The sequence below is a fragment of the Syngnathus leptorhynchus genome, chromosome 10 (assembly GCF_054491065.1).
Source record: "Syngnathus leptorhynchus isolate UIUO chromosome 10, UIUO_Slep, whole genome shotgun sequence".
Classification (NCBI taxonomy): domain Eukaryota; kingdom Metazoa; phylum Chordata; class Actinopteri; order Syngnathiformes; family Syngnathidae; genus Syngnathus; species Syngnathus leptorhynchus.
Window position 1 is genome coordinate 4360766 of NC_141204.1, and position 19366 is coordinate 4380131.

Here is a 19366-nt window from a genome sequence, read left to right on the forward strand (position 1 = left end):
CAGCAGCTGTGTTAGCAAGTGAATGGCGTAATTACCAGAGCCAAACCCCCGTCATTAACCTGCATTGTCCGACGTCACCGCCACCGTTAGCATGAGAAAGACACCGTTAATTGAGCGAGAAGCTCGCGAATTCTGCGACACGATGCGAAGCGTCACGCACATTTTACAGTAGAAATGAGCAAAAATACAGCAAGAAAAAAATGTATCCAAAATCAACTCAATCTAATCGAAGATGTTCTTTTTTTTTTCTGAATTTTTTGTTTTGGTACAAAATTGAGCCTGCAGGTCTTTGAATTCCAAGACTGCATTCCTTAACCCATCTAATCAATGCAAAAAAAAAACAAAAAAAAAAACCCGATTAACTAACAAACTAAACTTTAAAATGTCTCGATTTTTAAAGTCATGCGTTGGACTAAAGTAACTGTCCAACTATTTTATAGAGCGCCTAATAAAAGTTTCCAACAAATTTGAAAGCAAACAGGTGGTTCAGAATAGCTTAGCTTTAAATGAAAAACACATTGAAATAAAATGAAACAAAAGTAATGTACTTGTCTGAATATGAATATACATGTTAAAAAAAAACAGAACATGAATAAAATATATTGTCTGATTTGCAATCACACAGAAATATTTTTTTCCTTCAAAACAATAAAATAGAGAGCAAGGTTTAAATTTCATTCTTAATCAAATAGGTGTTTTTTTTAAATAGATAAGGTACACGCTAAAACAGTATATAAATAAATGTACTATACTAAAATAAAGTGCAATTAATATTAACGTGGCTTGCGAGATGGGCAAGTGTAGAACTTGGATGTTCCGCTTGTGCGCATGCGTGCGTGTGTTGCAAGAGGTCCGGGGGCACACAGGCGGCTGATGAAAGCATTGGCGGGATGCTCCAATAAAGAGCAGATTATCATAAGCGGCCATTGTCCACCTCTCAATTCTCTCTCCAAGGCTAGCCACCCCCTCCCCCTCTAACCCCCCCCCCCACCCCACACCCACCGAAAATGTTAATCGTCCCTTTTTGCTGGCACGCCGAGGCCGCGCAACGGAAAGCGATTGAAGAAAGCGGCGAGAAAACAAAGCGAGCGCAACAAAATGTAACTTGCACGTCCCTCGGAAAGTGGCTCCGCACGGCCCCGCTAACCGCCCCCCGCCCGACCCGACCTCCTCGCGCGCCCCTCTCTCCGCATCCCCCCCACCCTCACCCCCGTTGACTTTGTCCACCCGGCTCGTTTTATCTGAGGATTGTCAGACAATGCCTAGAGGATCCCGTTCCCTAATCTTCCTAAAAATCCCCCTTTCATCCCCACTGTTAAAGAATGTATGAAAGGTTGACATGGAGCTGGAGAACACAAGAATGGGGGGGGTAGGGGTATGTTGAGGGGGAGGGCGGGTGTAGCGCACATCTGGGAGGGTGGTGTCACTGCATTGGGGTGGACCGCTGCGTTTGCCTGCGCCCGACTCTTAATTAAATTGTTGTGCCGCTCAAACATTCAAATGGCCGCCGGGATTAACGGAATGAGCGGGAGTAAAGGCAAAAGGGAGGGGGGGGGGGGGGTCTCTAGGTGGGGGGGGTTAATCTGTGTTCTGACCCGGCTGAACCTCGGAGTCACGCACACACACACATGCATTTTCCCACAAAACAAAGCAAAAAAAAAAAAAAAAGGCTTTGTTTTGTGGCCTCAAAGGCAAGCAAAAGGCAATGGGTTTTTAAGGCACTGATCCTGAGCGGTCTTTTCTTTTCCAATCCTCTATGCCAGGGATTCCCATACTGCAGGGGGTGCGCCAGATTAAAAGTGTCATGGCAAAAAAAAAAATGGAATTTGCAATTGGAGCATTGCCCAACAGTCGGGTAGAGAAAATTTGAATTTTGTAGCAATTGGAATCTAGGAAGAGTTGGTCTTTGAGGGATTCCTGGAAATGGCTAATGTTATCCTAAAATGGCTTCTTCATAGCAAAGAGGCGTCTTTGTGGATCCACTCATGATGGACATACGGGGCTCAAGGAGGCTGAATTTGGAAGTTGCAGTAAAAACAGGAAACGGCGACAAAAGAGGCGGTCTCGATTTAAAAAGCCACAACAACGATCGTTGTGCAAATCCCGCAGCGTGCCGAGCGACCAAGAGTATTATAGCCATCGCACTTTTCCTCGTGCGGCCTGTGGAAGATTAGTGCGGTTATCCCATTAAAGTTGCTAAAATGCCATTCTTGTGTCTTTAAGCCCTGCGACGAGGAGGTCAAGACGAGTCCGCCTGCGCTTACAAGGCGGCCGCGTCGGTAATCTGCCCAAAGTTACAATGATTACGGCTAAGCTTCATCAGCAGAAAAGAAGCAGACCACGCTAATATACTTACAGCTGTTTGGTGTTTTTTTTTTTTAAAAAAAAAGATCAATTGTTGAAACATGCACGTGAAGAAAAAGTGCTCATCGTTCAGCGTAAATCTTTAGCGAGACTCAACGCTGGTGGCGGATTAAGTCGACGAACAAATTTGAGTCATCAGAAATATAAACACAGTCGTTCGATATCCATGTGAGGGATAATCTCTACTAACCTTCTGGTAACACATCACGTAATATATATCACGCAATGTGATCAAGCTAAATGCTACGCAAGCAGCTTGGAGTGCACTCCTGTGCCGACATAATAATAATAATAATAAATTATATTTATAACGCACTTTATATTCGGAGGAATCTCAAAGTGCTACATGGCAAGTAAAAACAAGAATAAAAAGCAAGGACAAGTATAAAACAACTGGACGACAACCAGGATATAAAAACAGGAATCACAGAAATGCCAAATTAAAGAAGTGAGTTTTAAGTCCGGTTTTGAAAGAGTCAGTGGATTGGGGTGCTCTAAGGTGGTCGGGGAGGGAGTTCCACAGTGTGGGGGCTGCATGGCAGAAGGCCCGGTCGCCCATGGTACGCAGCTTGGTGTTGGGGATATGGAGAAGGTGAGAATTGGATGAGCGGAGGTTTCGGGTGGCAGATTTAGGGGCAAGGAGTTCTTTGAGGTATGGGGGAGCATGTCCGAGGATGCACTGGTGAGTGAGGAGGGCGATCTTATAATTTATTCGGAATTTGATGGGGAGCCAGTGCAGAGAACGGAGGATGGGTGTGATGTGGTCGCTTTTCCGCACCCTCATCAGGATCCTAGCAGCGCAGTTTTGAATATACTGGAGCCTCTGGAGGCTCTTGCTAGGGATCCCGATGAGGAGTGCGTTACAGTAGTCTAGCCTACTTGCCATATGTAACAATTGATAAAAGGAAGTTAAATGTTACGCGAATGTCTCGGTTTTAGTCATTTTTAGTCATTTAAGATAAACGCTACACAAATACAAAAAAAACCAACCTATAAATGAATGCTGCATTTTGCTGTCACTCACTGTATATTCCACGCAAAGTCAAAACTTCACATTTCCATGAATACGGGCGGTTTTAGTCATCCATGTGCGCTTGTGACCTGGTTATTATTCCTCCGCCTTGCTTTTGTGGGCGTACTGAAGGTTAAGCTGCGAGGATGAAGAAGCATTCAAATGTGTCATGTAGCCTTTTGCTCTCAAAATCCCCTTTTTGATGATGTCTCCTATTTACCCACAAGTCCCGTTTTTTGAAAACGCCGGTATCACCTGCCACAATGGCCGCAATTATCCCAATAATGGCACTTATAGCGCGGCCACAAAGCTGGCCGTCGCCTAGCGCCATGTTTGATAAGAGATAAACAAGCGGCGACGAAGAGAGGAGATTAACATATGCTTAAAAACCGCACTCGGCAACTGATAAGATTGATGCCATATTTTTCTTCCCCTCCTTTCTTTAATCTGCTTTTGTGTCTGCCAGGAGACGAGAGCAAAACGGATCCGGCGCGAAGAGCTGGCCGTACTTTGCACGTACGCATTGTTGATTGGACGTTCGATGGAAAAACATCGAATGACGTAAATATCTCTGCCATGAAACACACTTTTTTTTTGGCTATCTTAAATGCTAGTTGGCTACTTCTTAGCATGACTACAATCACATTTATAATAGGCACTCAGTTTACAATGTCCTCAGCCTAAAATGTTTTTGGTTTAAAAATCCAATGATATAAATCTACTAAAATGACACTGATTTTTTTTTTTTTTAGTTAAGAATCTTTTCAAGTTTCCTCTTAGTATTTTTAGCCCTGTATGGTCCCCCATATTGGAGCAGGTATTTTTTTTAACCTTATCCTCCATGATATCTTAAAAGCAACCACTAAATGCTGATTTTTGTCATACTGTTACACCGCTGCCATCCCCACACCGCCTCTACACACACGTACAACTCCCCCCCCTCCCTCTTTTTACCCCCCCCCGCTTGAGGCACAACGCAGCGTTGGGCGGCATTTTCTATTAGGCGTCGGGCCTCCCCAGATGCCTCCAAAGTAATTGGGGTAGTTAATTTATTTACTCAGCGGCAGTTCACAGCACATTAAATAATAGAGATAATTGAACAAGAATTGTCAAGTGTCTTCTGATATCACACACATTACAGCGGGGGAGTGTGCGAGCGTCAAACTCCCATTTCCATGCGCCCATTGTTTGTGGTAATTAAGTACACAGATTTATTCCTTGGTTGCCTTCCAAGCTTATGGCGAGCGCCATTGTTGTCTTCTATTAATATGTAATCAGTAAATAGTTTAATTTCCTAATCTGCGGTTGGAGAATTCACTTTCTAACAACTCTTAATTACGGCGGGGCTCTAATGAGCGGAGGCCGCCGGCCAATCAGTAAGCGGGGGGCGGGGGGGAATTTGAATTCCTGCGATGGCGCTGCCTGTGCACTAATGAACTTGTTATTCTTGCACCGCTGGGAGCGCTGTCCTTCACACATTAGCGACGGCATTAGTACGCCGCTAAGCCTACACCTGCCGAATATGGATGAGGCCTATTGTCATACGCTGGAAATATTTGTGTGTTTTAACGCCACACGTGTATTGTCTCGCACTACTAATGGCCTCCATTGTCTTTCGAAAGAGGTGGGTGGACATCTCATTAAGGACGCCTTCAAGTCAACAGGATGGATGGCTTAAGCACCAGTTAGCTGCTAAAGTGTAGCAACAGGTGACAGGTCACAAACGGAGAAGATTAAGAGGTTAGAATGTGTAGATATATATCAGAACTGGGAGATGGAGTTCTTCATGAATTCCTAACGATATGAAACCCCATAACTCTGTTATGAAAGTCAACCAAGTGCTATTTTTGTGCTAAGGCCCAAGCACGCTGCCATCTTGTGGCACCTATAGATAATTCCAGTACAGTTACTAATCTTTTTAGAAGGGATGACGAGCATTCTCAGATTTTGACTCGTCACTGGAGGCCTTAGTCCGTATTGCCCGTCGTCAAATCATCTAGCACCGTAGCGACACTTTTTTTGTAAAGATCAACATTTGACACATATTCCTTCCAACAGCGGCACAAACACTTTCCCCCAATTTCACAAGCAAGGAAGGCCGCTCTCTTTCCTTTTTCCTTTTTTAGCTTTACCCCACGGTCAGATCTTATAAACTCTGTCTGCCCCCTGCCTAAAAAAAAAAAAGGCGGGGACCGCATTTTGTGTACGCGTGGTTGTGTACGCGTAGATTTGTGAAGTGTGTCGACGCCCGCCCGCCCCCCCCCACCCCTTCATTCCTCCCTCATCCCTCTTGCTTCCCTTTAACTCACCCCCGTCTTCCCTTACACAGCATATCAAGCGAGGCCAGATATGTACTAGGGCGAGGAGTGTGTGTATGTGTGTGTGTGTGTTTGTGCACGGTTGAGCGCACTGTTCAATAGCGAGCGAGCGCGGGGCCGGCCGGCTGGCAAAACGCAACCAAACGGCGGCGGCGGCGGCGCAGACTTTGGGCTGCTATCACACCCAGTTATCGTTTCCCCCATGAAGGGCTCCCTTATCACCCCAGTCCAGAGAGAGGTCTCCCCCACTCCCCTCTTTCACAGGGAGAAGGGGTGGGGGGGCTTCAAAGATTCCCTCTCGTGAAAACTCCCCACTCTCGCTATATACGTGTGTGTGTGTGTGTGTTCAATTTGGCAAAACATTTTTTTTCTTTCCCCGGCGTAATTGGGCTCGGGCTACCTGTGTCCATGAGATAGCGCAGCCTCTTCTCCACGCGAGCCGCTCGGGCGTCGATGTGCCGCTGCTCGCTCTCTAGCGCCGACAGCTCGCCCACCACATACTGACTGGTGTCTTTGAACGCTTTCTGAGAGACCGAAAGAGAGAGAGCGAAAGAAGGGGGGGGGGGGACGGACAGTGAGAATGAGTGACAGAGGGTGTCGTTCATCATTGAGACATCCTCGCCGAACAACACAATAGGAGTAAGTTTTGGGGGGGGGGGGAAAAAAGAAAGAAAAAGCTTCAACATGAGTATGGCTGCCTCTTGTTTTGCTCTGATAGATTTCAGCTGCTCACTCGGACTTGTGCTTCTCCAACTGGGCTCCACAAAGCGAGAACTTGGGAGATCATGAAGACCTCCATTTATGAAATTCTCCTGCAATATCATCTTATACACTTAAGTCAGCTTTATTTCCAGATGTTTGTACTTGCTATTCCACAGACTGATGAGAATGTTCATTCACATAACAAATCTCCATTTTATTGCTGATGCTCTTTTTTTCTGCTTAATGGGAAGAAGAACTCGTGCGAAAGTTTGCACCCCCCCCCCCTCCCTCCTTGTTCAAACCAGGCAAGCACTTTTCCCTCCGCGCCTGTGTGTGTCAATTCCCAGTAGCTCTCCGCCTCCTCCTCGTGGAGCATCCCTTTCCTCTCGCTCTATCGCCATATTTTTCTCCTTGGCAAATCAATTTTACACATGATCAGCCCACTCCCCTTGCCGCGCTCGGCCCGGCCGTAATTAAGAGCAGGGAAATTACCATATATATTATATTAATGCAAACATCATTCAGCAGGTAATTCTTGGCTGATCGGGATAATGGAAAGGTTCAACACCCATTAACCCTGGAGCCCGGGCGGCGGGGTGAGCGTGTGTGTCTGTGTGTGCGTGAGAGACGATGTGGGGTCGCCGATAGAGGAGAGGGCTGCTCGGGAAGAGACGCGCATTGAAATTATAGCATTCTGATGGACACACACTCAAGTTTAAACACAGGCCGTGGAGTGCGAGCGTGTGTAATGTGTACACACTCAAAGTCAACTCCTTGGGGTGTGTGTGTGTGGGGGGGGGAAGAGCTGCCAATAAAATAACAGACCTCAAATAAGCGTGTACATGGTGTACCTAATGTTGTGGCTTGGTGTGTTTGTAAAAAAAAAAAGAAAAGAAAACTGAGACAAACCTCTTCCTCAAACGGTCGAAAGATGTCGAGCTCCGTTTGCAACCAGTCATCCTCTTCGGCCTTCTTTGGGTCCTCTGGAGCAGACTTCTGTCTTTTAACCTCTGAGGGAAGGAGGCGACATTGTCAAAATGTCCTTTTAATGACTGAACGGAGGGTACGGACGTACCTGGTCTGTTGTCCACGTACTGACTGAAGGACTTGAGCTGGGTCTTTCTGACTGCCGAGTCCTTGTTGAAGACCACTGGGCTGCGTAGCCGCTCGGTGGCGCGGCGCAGTCTCTCCGCCCGCAACTGCTCCGCGTTATTCTGTGAGACACAAAATGAAGACACCGCCGATCACGATCAGTTGATGTCTTGATGTCAAAGCTCCGACGAGGTCGACCGACCGACTGACCGACCACAGAAAAACCAAAACAAACCAACAAGAAGAAACAAAGCTTGCAAGTAACCGACAAATCTGACTCAATCTCCCACCTGGGAACCAAAGTACCCCATTCCAAACGCACATTTGTGTGCATGTAAACACGTGTGCGTAAACACACCTGCTGCGGGAGCTCCGCGCAATGTCTGCTAGAACGTGATACCTTAGCAACACGGCTGCTTTGTTTGTTTGCGTCCGCGTTGACAAACAGGCACTGACAAACACACGTGTGGGCGCGCACACACACACACACACACACCCTCCGCACACACAGGGGAGAACGCAAAAAAAAGGAGGCAATTAACTTGACTTTCAACAAAAACCTCCAGCCAGAAAATATATTCAAATTATGCAAAAAGGCTAGAAAGGCTATTGTTTTCAAAGTGAACACATGTTAAAAAAACCGCCACGCTCGCTTCTGCTGCTATCAACCCGCGAAAAAAAAGAAAAGAAAAAAAAAAGTCAAAAGTAAAGTAAAAACGCTTTATTAGCACGTTTCCAAATGAGCCAAGCCAAGTGGAAAAAGAAAGCGACAGAGTCGAATGCTAACGCTAATAGGACGGGCAAAAGTGTAATAAAGTCGACAATTAGGGGCAAACATGTTCCGCTGCTTAAGACGCCGGCAGATAGTCAAACAACGCGCACACAAGCAAGACTCGTTAATGTCGCTTTTGACTGTTGGCTCGCAATGTCGGCAATTAAATAAGTCTTTTCTTCTTCTGTTTGCTTGGATAAGCGACAAAAAAAAAAAAAAAAGATCACGCCCCGGCAAACTTAAGTGATGAAACACAATGCGAGACTTACCAATTTAACATTTATGGACGACATAAACTTTGCATAAATCATATGTCAATCGGTCCAACTTAAATGTCAACACACGACTTTTAAAGAGAAAATTAATTGCCCACAAGTTTTTGAATTCAAACCACAAAATTTTGTAGACTGCACGCTCAATCCTGCATCTAAAGTGTGATGCTGCCACGGTTCAAGTGGGGACACGCACACACACAGTTTCAGTCCAGTGGCCGTAAAGGGCTAAGCCCTTTTTGGCTTTGAACACAAGAGGTTGTTTATGTGAATCGATGATCAAAGTGTGGCCATAAGCGCACGCCAACACACATACGCAGTCACCTTATTCCACTTGACATTCCCATCAATCAATTCAAGTGATGTTAAGACTTGGCCCGACTCAATATTCACATCAGAAGCTACAACACACTTACACCGGAGAAGGTCACAGTCAATAGAGACTACTGCTACTAATGTTGGAGCGCAGGTGAGCGTCGGCGCGTAGGACGCACGTGTGCGTGCGTGCGCGCGCGCGCGCAAACTGGCAGCCGAGTGACAGCCGGGATCGATTGATCTGATCAATGGGACTTTTAAAGAACCTTACAGGTGCGTATATTCCCATTTTGGCCCATAGAGTCTCCGACTATGGATCATTTTGTACCATCAATGTCACGTTAAGTCCAATTTTATGTCCCCCATTATCAGTTTAGGACATACCTCCGCTCCGTCTCCGGGGCTGAGCGGCGAGTCGGAGGAGGAAGAAGTGGCGGTGGGTGTAGATGAGGAAGAAGAGGAGGACGGTGATGAAGGGCCGGCGGTGAGGGAACTCGGTCTGACTTCGCTCAGTTTCTTCAGTTTCAGGTTGCTGTTTCCTCCTGAAACAAATGCAAAGAAAATACATGAGGAACATGAGCCACAAAGAGTTTCATTGAATCAAATCAAATAAATATATATCCAAAAATAAAACATCTGGGACTAAATTGACACACTTGGCCATTTTCATTGGACATGTGATTTTCACCTTCCAGAGGCAGCTTGCAGGGAAGGAGTGGCAAGCACAGCACCCCTGCAGGGCTGCAGCGCTGCATGGAGGCACATGAAAGAGGAGCAGGGAGACCTTTTTGTGTGTCACGCGCAACATGATGCATGCATGACACCCGACTACATTTGACCATATTGACATTCTCAAGCTGTTTCCATACATTTGGACTGAGGAATATTCAGTCAGGCGGACGTGCTAACTGCTGCTAACCGTGAGGAAAATCGGTTCAGAAAATGGATGGATATTTTTTTAAGCTCACTAAAAAAAAAAACCAAAAAAAAAACCTAACTTTTCTGCAAGCATGCAACTTTGAAATCAAAACTGTTTACAAAGTTGTTTTTTCCTCACTCGGTCTAATTATTAGGCCTTTTTCCTGAATGACTAAAGTGTCTGACATCAATGAGGACGCAACATAACACGACAACAAAGGTGTGAAGATAGTGCGCTTGAAAAGACTGCCTGGTTTTCATATCCTTTTTCAAGCCTCCCCCGCACATGTCAGACCAAAACACACAAAACATGAAAAAGTCTTTGTGAAAATATGTGAAAGAAAAGTTCATATACGAGTGCGGAAATAAAAAAAAGTGTGTTACAGAGAGGAGCACCAGACAGCCAAGCATGCAGCACCACAGCTAGCGACTTTACCCGAGGGTGATAGCTCAGACTTGGGGTTAGTAAGCTCCGGAGGCCCCTGGCTGCAGCCGGATGGAGCCGGCAGAGGCGCCTCCAGTGGGTTAGCGAGCGGGTCAGACGAAGAAGCTGCGCTCTCAACAGAGTCATCCTTCACATTGACGTCCTCACCCTTCCTACTATCAAAGCCATCGTCGCCATGGCAACCCTCTTCTCCATCATCCAACATGTCTGTGGATTATTAGTAAAACAGGAGAGAGGGGGGGGAAGGTTAAATAGCAAGGAAAGTTGTTAGTTTTAGAAAAGTCAGTTTGGTTACATGAAATGTGTCTGTCATGAGCAGGCCAACAAAAATAATTTAAGAAGTCTGCTCATTTGATTTAACAGTGCGTTTTAGGATCATTTCCTATTTTGCTTACTCGGCCCCCGAAATCAATTCAGCCCATTCTTTTAGAAACCTGAAATTTGGTGGGCATGCATCACGAGGGGACCCACAAAAAAAGTCTTGAGGATGCCAAGTTTGATGACTCGCCATATAACAAGAAACTCTTCCTGACAATGAAAAGAGACAAACAATAACATCGTTTTCCATTTGTTTTTGTTTTTTTTCTCTTCTCTTCTTAATTTGCTTTCTGCGATTTGGAGCGTGCTTGCAAGTGGCTGGGGCTTAATTAAAGGCGCTGGAGTTGGAAAGTTTCTTTGCGGGCAGAAACACGAAGGGTGGAGGGGTGTTAGGTTGAGTTGCATTGAAAGAGAGAGAGAAAGAGCGAGAGAGAGAGAGAGGCTAGGATTAGGCGTTCTGCTCGGCAGGCCTTGTGTAACGCAGCCCACAGCACTTCTCTTCCTCGTCCTCGTTCGTTTTCTTCTTCTTCCCGCTTCCATTTTTAATGAGATCAACAATTAGTGTGATTCACAGACAATGAAGGAGCAAATAAACCAATCACTCCACACGCCTTGGTCCTGTACTTCTCTTTCTTTTTTTTTTTTTGCTACGTATGCATTTTACTCAATTTAGTTTTGAGACAAAAAGTCATTTGTGAAGTGCCACGCTGCCCTTGATCTGTCCATCATCTTGCATATAAACATTTCCTAACAACAGAGGGCTTATTGTTAACGCGTCAGACGCAAACCAAGACGGCAAAGGCTTTGATAACGCTAATTTTCATAATAACCCATCATTTGTAGGAAAATGGAAAGCAGCGGGGAACGTCGACGTAAAGTTTCACAGACCCGACGGGTCGGCTATTAGCCGGGTTGGCTATACGGAGTCTAAACTGGGGTCTTAGTGTGTTGTGTTGATTAACAATTACCGGGTGATCCAGACAAAATGACATTTTGTTTTTCCTCTGAGGATTAGCGGAACCCCTTGAGAGAGCGTAATGGCCATGTGTGCTTACAGTGTTAGCATAGCAAGTAGAGTGCTTGCTAACCTGCAGCCAGGCTTGGAAACTTTCCGCCCTTCAAATTGCTGCCGGCCGACACGTCCAGGTTCATGTCGGACATCTTGACTCCGGATCGGGCCTCCGCGATCAATTGCCTGGCTCGTTCACGCAGCTGCCGCCGTCGCTCGGCATCACGTTCCTATGCAAAGAAAAAAAAAACGGTTTTAATCAAATGATGTCAGAATTCCAAATTGATCTCAATGGGATGGACAGCATCTCTTCTTGGAAGGTCTAATCAAAATGAACATATGTAACACACACAATAAATACACATGCGGTATTGAGCCGTCGTCATCGGCCTAATGTCAGAAATGCCATCTTTGGCGGCGATTCAATCTGATTTAACTGATAACATGCGCACACAAGTCTACACACTCACACAATGTGAGAGCAAACACTTAAATGGCAGGTAAATAATGACCATCCCGACAAGCACACATTAGTGCTCACTTCATTGGTGTCTGTTTGTAAATGGCGGAAATGTGGTGCAAAGGTTAAAAAAAAAAAAAAAAAAACATTTACCACAATACATTTCACAAATGTGTAGGCGCCGCAACCTTCGGAAGTTAGTTACTCTCTTCGTAACTTCTCCCTCCATGTGGTTTCCTCTTAATCAGGCTTCTCCATATTGAAGCAGTTTTTTTTTTTTTTCCCCTCCTCATTTTTTAAGGTGCCCGCTTATTCAAGCGGGTCTCCTATTTATCCATTAACAAAACAAGCAGCGCCCTGCTAATGAGCTACATCTCTCCATTTCCATGTCAATTGTTTGTTTGTAGCCATTGTCGGTGGCGGGGACAATGGGGCTGTATTGTCAAGGCAGGCAACTTTAATGCACTCTCTGAGTGGGTGTATGTGTGTGTGCCCAAGGGGATGCCCAAAGGGAGATGGGAACAGACCTTTAAAGAGATAATGATACACACACACACACACACATTAGGGAAATGGGGGGGCACAAACAATTAAAAGTGAGAGAAGATAACCACTATTGTAAAAAAAAAAAAAAAAAAAAGTTGACAGTGTGGAAGCAGGAGACTGCCAAAGCAATAAAATAAAAATAAATGACAGGAAATAAATGAATGGAAAATAAATTAAGACAATCAATTTAACATTCCAGTCAAGTATTAATTAATAAAGTGTTAAAATGAAAAATTCAAATTAGAAAACGTTTCTACAGTCAGTGACATTCAAAATCAGCTCTGTGGCATTCCACAAGGCTCAATGTTAGGTCACCTATATTTTTTATAAGCAAGCTTTCATTTCTACGCATTTTGACCGTTACCTGCGTCACATTACTGTCCGTTTTGTTACTTCCATTGAAAAGAAAGTAGACTGAACTTTTTGTTCGTATGCAAAAAAGGCTCCCTAAGCAGAGACAAAAGCCAAGCAAGAGCGGTACGACCAGTTCATGAATAAACATGACTGGTCTTTCTATTTCCCATTTTTGCATTCCCTTGCAAAAAAATGACTTTGCCTCTTTGGCTTGTTGTAATTATCTTGCATTTGACTATGTTTTCCATGCGCCTTTTATGAGTGTAATATGATAAAGGGCAATGTCGCATGCAGGCGGCGAGCCTCCTGGCAATGGACTGATTGCAGATACCAACACAACCAGCAGGTTGGAGTGTAGCAATAAGCATATATAGCTCATGCGGCCCAAAAAAAAAAAAAAAAAAACACCACGTTCTATTTTTTGGCGAGCAATTCCGGGGGACACAAGATGGGGGAAATTGACTGCGTCTGTCCAGGGGCGAGGATTAACGCTATGGAAAAATGCATGTGACCGGCACCAGCCGAGCTCAGTCAGCTATAAAGACACTGATTGCAAAATAAGAGAAGACGTATCAGCACAATATATTGCAAAGGACAACGCGTTATCTCGGATAAGACGTCCCCCCGGAAAACACAGATTCAATGAAGACAAATGTTGCTTCGAACGCGTGTTTGTCATACAAAACGTGTATCGAAAGGTAGGAGTGCAATCCAATGTCAGTTGGATCTCACGATGGGATGGAATTAAAGCAGTATTCCAAACCAAAAAGAACAACTTTTGATGTTTTCCAAGTATTTGATACAATAGCCACCATAAATGACCTCCTGCACAAAGCAAAGCCTCCGACGGATGCGGTAAAAAAAGAAAAAGATGAGAAAACCCGGTCGTCGGTGGGAAGAGCAACTGTAAGAAAAGGAAACAGAGTGAGAAAGAACCTTTTTTGTAAATGGCAAAAGCGAGAACAATCACGTCTGTGGTCGACCGCTGGGCACCTACAGGGGGAAGACGGGCGAAACGCTTGAGTGCGAGACTGAGACAGAGGGCTCCTCGGTGGGCTTGGCGTCTGAACCAGGGGCCCCTCTCTGCTCTCTGCTCTGGAGGTTCTTTCTCTGACTCTTTTTTTTTTTTAAGGTTTGTCGCCTTGCTTGCTCTTTTCCTGTGTGCGGAGGAGAACATGCACCGCTGGCCATGTACAGAGAGCTGGCGTGGGCACGCGGCGATGCCACACATCCACACACAATCGCTATCTGCAAAAAAAAAAAAGAAAAGGGGGGGGGGAGCTTGCCAACCTCCCAGATAGCCAGCCAGTCTGGCAGCCAGTCATGCAGGTCCAGACATTTGTCATGACAGGCTAATTCACGGTCGAGAGGTGCTTTAGGTCTCTATCTCGCCCGGCCACACGTACACAACAACTTAATGATGAACAAAATCACGAGACGATTCTTTTTTTTTTTTCGCTCCCAGCGTTTTCTTGACTTTTTTTCTGGCATAGTTATGTATGAATGACACGTTTGTTTATATGACATAATTTCTGTCTTACGCTATATTTAATGTACAGCTCCTTCTCTTAATGAAGGCGTGTTGTCTCTAGCAACACGCTACAGTGGCTCTTCTTTAATTCTTTATCAAATGCATTGATCGCCGTGGGCTCCGCCTCGCACGCCCATTGATCCGCGCACTCTGTCTGGAGGCAGACGATAAGCCCCCCCCCCCCCCCTGTTTTTTTCCTGTCCCCTCCTCACCCGCTCTTTTTCTCACCCCCTTTGGCAAAAATCAGAAAAAGAAAATCTCTGGACATTTTTAGTGTATGTAAACATGACATACTGTATATATTGTCAACACTGAGCTAGCTGAGTCGCATCGTCGCCACTTCTTTCAAAGCGCAGCGTCTGAGAACGTTTGTTACAGGCTGTAAATAGAAATGGACACTTTAGCTTTGTAAAGAGCCAAAGTGTGGAACTAACTATGGTCTTGGCGTGTCAGTGCCTAACAAAGAACACTTGCGCTGATGGACAGGTAGAACAGGATACACACAGGCGAATAATATGGGAAAGCTTTGCCCTTTAAACCCAAGGGGGGGGGGGGTGTAAATAAACGCAAGAAAACATCAGTTGAACTTTGTGGCTCGCACATGCAAACACGCGAGCTAACGCAAATATTGACTTTTGATTATAATTCATAAGACTAGAATTTAAAAGAATTTGTCAAGCTAACAAACATCGGCGCTGTAGTATCGGAGCATTTTTACAGCTCACATTCCGGCTCACTGTGTATAAAAAAAAGCATCAGTAACATCACTCGTGTTGAAACATACAGTAGCTGTCATTCCAAAAGAAAATGTGCCCCTGCCTGCCTGCTGATGTGTGTGCTTGTTCGGCTGACCTATGCTCTCCTCTCCCCTCCCGCAGTCCTTAATTGTAGCCCACAGTGACTGTTGCTTTCATGTAAGGTCACACGGGTCCACTCCTCTCGCTTTGCTTCCCCTGCGCTTTCCAAAAAAAAACACTTTCTTTCTTGCAACCTCCATTTCCACCCTTTGAATAGGCGGACCTAAAAAAAAAAACATACCGGAACAGGCGATTTGACAGCAGAGGTGTTTTGAGTTACAAGCGTGATTTCGGAATGAACTAAACTTGTATCGCAAGTCAACACTGTACTTGCCCAGTTACTTTTAATTCATCATCGAGTGCCATTTTTCCCTCCCCCCAAAAGTGTTAAACTCATATTAATTTAGATTTTTTTTTTGGTGCCGTTTCGCCGTTTGAGAAGTCATGTTATGCTAATTGCGTCATGTCCAGTTACTTTTTGTCCGCGGCGTCTTGTCTCGCTTGAGCTCGTCTTGTTCATTAGCAGACGAGAGGAGTAATTTCACAGCAGCATAGTCATGTTAATTGTCACTGTGATGACGACCGTGTAAGTGTGTACCTGTTCGCTGTACGTGTGTGTGTGTGTGTGACACACACACACACACACACACACACACACACACACACACACACACACACACACACACACACACACACACACACACACACACACACACACACACACACACACACACACACACACACACACACACACACACACACACACACACACACACACACACACACACACACACACATTCCTCCGTGTTTTCCAGGTACGAGACTTCCCTGCTCACTGACTCGTTGAGATTCCTATAATTGGGTCCCGTTTGATTTTTGCCGACGTGAGACCCCCACCCCGCCGACACGTCTCCGCCGCGGAGGGGACGCCAGGGTCTCCGCTGCGCTGACCCCGGCGGCTCCCCCGCCATCGCTTGCACTCTGAACCCGGCCGGCTCTGCTGCTTTTTCCCATCACTCCTTTTGTGGCCAAAACAAGAACCTTCCCTCCTGCCTACCGAAATCGCCGCCTCATATTTTCCTTCGACCGGCTCTCAAGCGCAAGATGGCGGCCGTGTTGTGCTAAATCGTTATAGTGCCGGATTTTCTTTATCCTCTGCGAAGAATGACTATTACTGCTGAGGAGTTGTGATGACTTTTCTGTCTGCTCAGAGTGCAAACGTATCGTCCAATAAATTCAATCGAAACAGCCAAACGTCCGGCAACCCCCCCCCCCCAAAAATGGGAACACTTGGCATTTGTGTAAAACATGGCCTGCACTCCTTAACTCTGTTATCCCTTTCTTCTGCAAGTGCCCCCTTTCTATCCCCCCCCCCATCCTTCACCCTCTTTTTGAAGCATCTGCCCCTAATGAAACTAAATAGTTGGCCTGGGAGTTCCTTTGCACCGTGTGTGTTGGAGTGTGCGGGGAGATGTGTCGTGGCCGAATCGGCCGAAGGAGAGATCAAAGACGCAAGTGTGTGTGTGTGTGTGTGTGTGTTAATGAGCAAGAAGTAATGCAGGCCCGTTGCATCACAAGAGCCCGAGCAAGCCGAGAAGAAAGCGGTCGCACACACGCACTCGCATGCCTCGTGTTCATGTTTGACACAATCGCTTGCAGCACTTCAAGAGGGAAAACGTCAAATGTTTTATGTTCACCTTTCAGCTCCTCCTTGAGTCATGCAGCCGATTTAAACGACTTCGGCGGAGACCTTAAAAGGACCGACACCATTCGAAAAGTTTCCGAAAACATAACAGACGCTCGACTAATGTTAGCAGTCAACTGTGCACTTTTTTTTGTTTATTTTTATACCAGATTAGAGCTGAACGATTTTAGGAAGACACTGATTATTTTTTTTTAACCTTTGCTTTTATTAAATATTTTGAAATATGAGATAATAATTTATAATAATTTGAAATATGAAAATGAGCTATAAACATTTTTTAAAAGTTTGGCCAGCGTTGCAGACCGATGCATTTATTTGTCCAATTATCAACTAATATTGACAAATGCGTGTAAACAATTTAAAAAGCGCAGATTGAACCGTACGTACATCAGCAACCCACGCAAGACGCCCCCCCCTTTTCGTCTTAGCCACTTCCCGGGCCAGTTTAATTGAATTAAGTCTTACCTTATGCATGCTAAACAGCACGGCGGCTACTTAGAAGGAAGATGGCGAATCGGGTTGATAACACACACACACACACACACACACACACACACACACACACGTGCCCATACGCACACTCACGCTAATCAAAAGAAGACATCGAGTAATCTAATCTGAATCACTGGCAATTATCAGCACGTTGGCCTCGGGGGCCCGTCGCCTTCCTTTGATCAATGCTTTCTATTAAAAAAAGTGTAAACAATTCAATAGGCGCATGGGTGGTGGGGGGCCAGAGGGGGGGGTGGGGGGGGTGGTGGTTAGAACACAGTGGCTGCCCTTGCAAAGTCAGACAGCTGGTCGGCCATCTCGAAAGACGAGGTGGGCCGCCGCCGCACCTTCTTCTTCTTCCTCAAAGATGTGCGGCACAAGCGGCTTTGAATTAATTAGCTTTCCTTCCGTTGCGGACCTTGGAAGGTCCTTGGAAAAAGGCCTGTTGTTTGTTTCCTCTGGATTACGTGCATGTATTTGCATGGCTACAGTGGAGAAAATCCAAGGGCACGCGGTTTCTTTTTGCGCACTCGCAGCTGCCGCCTTTCAGATATTTCATTACCAAAGGCGGCGTTTCTATAAATGTCATTATTGTTCTCTCCCTTCAGAGTTTGACCACTGTGCTTTTGCCAGGTTAAGACTTTGAGGTTAGCAATTTCAGGACTTGCTTAGCTAAAGCTTATGAAAGACTTGACTTTGTTTCTGTCAAACTCAACTTGACTTGAACTTGACTCAACTTTTTTTTTTTTAAAGCAGAAAGTTGCACATATGTGACTTATTCCTTATGCTAACTCCTCCTCGAGTGTATTAGGTTCAGTGGAGCGTGATGGCAATTTCAAATGTAACCCCCCACGACAGGTGTTGTTGCTGTGGGAAAAAAGTGGACGCGCGTTTGGATGGCGTGTCACGATGATTCCGCGGGTCGGGGATGACCAAAGAGCGAGAGGACTGTTTAAAGGGGGGGAAAAGTTGACATGACAGCTTTTGACACGGTCAAGAGAGTGTGAGCACAAGTTAATGAGTAGGAGGTCTCTCTCTGGGCTCAAGAGGACATTTTTGGACAAGAGGGTGCAGTGAAGAGAGTACTTTTGAGTCTGTGCTACACCACACTACAGTCGACTTTTTTTTTTTTGCAGGTTTAGGAGATGAAAGTGAGACACATTTTAATTGTACTCATTCTGGCAAAAAACTTAACCCTTAACATCAGTTTCACTAACAGACAAAAAGAGAAACCCAAACTCACATCACAGACATTGGTGCCTCTGCCCGTTGTGGCGGCGACGCCCGCGTTGGGGACGCTCTTGTTGCCGGCCTTCATGGCGGCGTCGCGGCGGGCCTGCTCCAGGAGCAGTCGGGCTCGCTCTTTCAGCTCCTCCTGGCGGGATAAGGCTTTCTGCGGGGAAGGAGCGAGACCAGACATGACGTGACACAAATTGGCTAAACTCCAACAAAAGATTTAGATAAGGCGCTGTTCAAATAAATGTGTCACAAGGGTATGGATGATTCAATCAGTCCGTTATTCAAATGAGTAATCAATAGCTTGATTGATCCAACTAGTGGTTACCTTCTCAGTCGGCGGGCTGGAAACAGGGGCAGGTGCCGGTTCCTATAAAAGAAAAAAACAAACGTGTTAGCTTTGTCGAAATGGATTTGGGCTATTTTTAATTGATTGTATATCATTGGCATTGCGTAACTGTGTGTGTCAAACGTGGGGCCGGCCTGTGTCCCTCTCGCGAGGCGTTTAAATGCGGATCTAAAATGGGGGTGTCATAGCTGTCAATGTGGGCTTCACCCCCGCCTGTCCTGTGACCTTTCCACTAGTAAACAGGAAGCATGAGGGGAGGGGACGATAGCAAAGCATTTAACGCGTTCCTGTGCGAGGGACGAGAGACGTGTGCTCGCAGCAAAAAAAAAAAAAAAAGAAAAAGCACAGCATCACCACGC

At 45.7% G+C, this 19366-nt stretch overlaps 1 protein-coding gene across 4 annotated transcripts in view; it reads right to left on the reverse strand.

Moving 5' to 3' along the window:
• ehbp1 (EH domain binding protein 1) overlaps nt 1-19366 on the reverse strand; it is a 62958-nt gene that overhangs the window by 10746 nt on the left and 32846 nt on the right. For 2 of the 4 annotated variants that reach the window (XM_085921623.1, XM_085921626.1), the window contains 8 exons: nt 18987-19028; nt 18666-18815; nt 11617-11767; nt 10202-10417; nt 9232-9389; nt 7472-7610; nt 7306-7406; nt 6095-6218 (listed from right to left, as the gene is read on the reverse strand). In XM_085921623.1, coding sequence (XP_085777749.1) covers nt 6095-6218; nt 7306-7406; nt 7472-7610; nt 9232-9389; nt 10202-10417; nt 11617-11767; nt 18666-18815; nt 18987-19028 — 1081 coding nt within the window. The remainder of the gene's footprint in view (nt 1-6094; nt 6219-7305; nt 7407-7471; nt 7611-9231; nt 9390-10201; nt 10418-11616; nt 11768-18665; nt 18816-18986; nt 19029-19366) is intronic. The other 2 variants (XM_085921624.1, XM_085921625.1) reach the window with 2 other exon arrangements.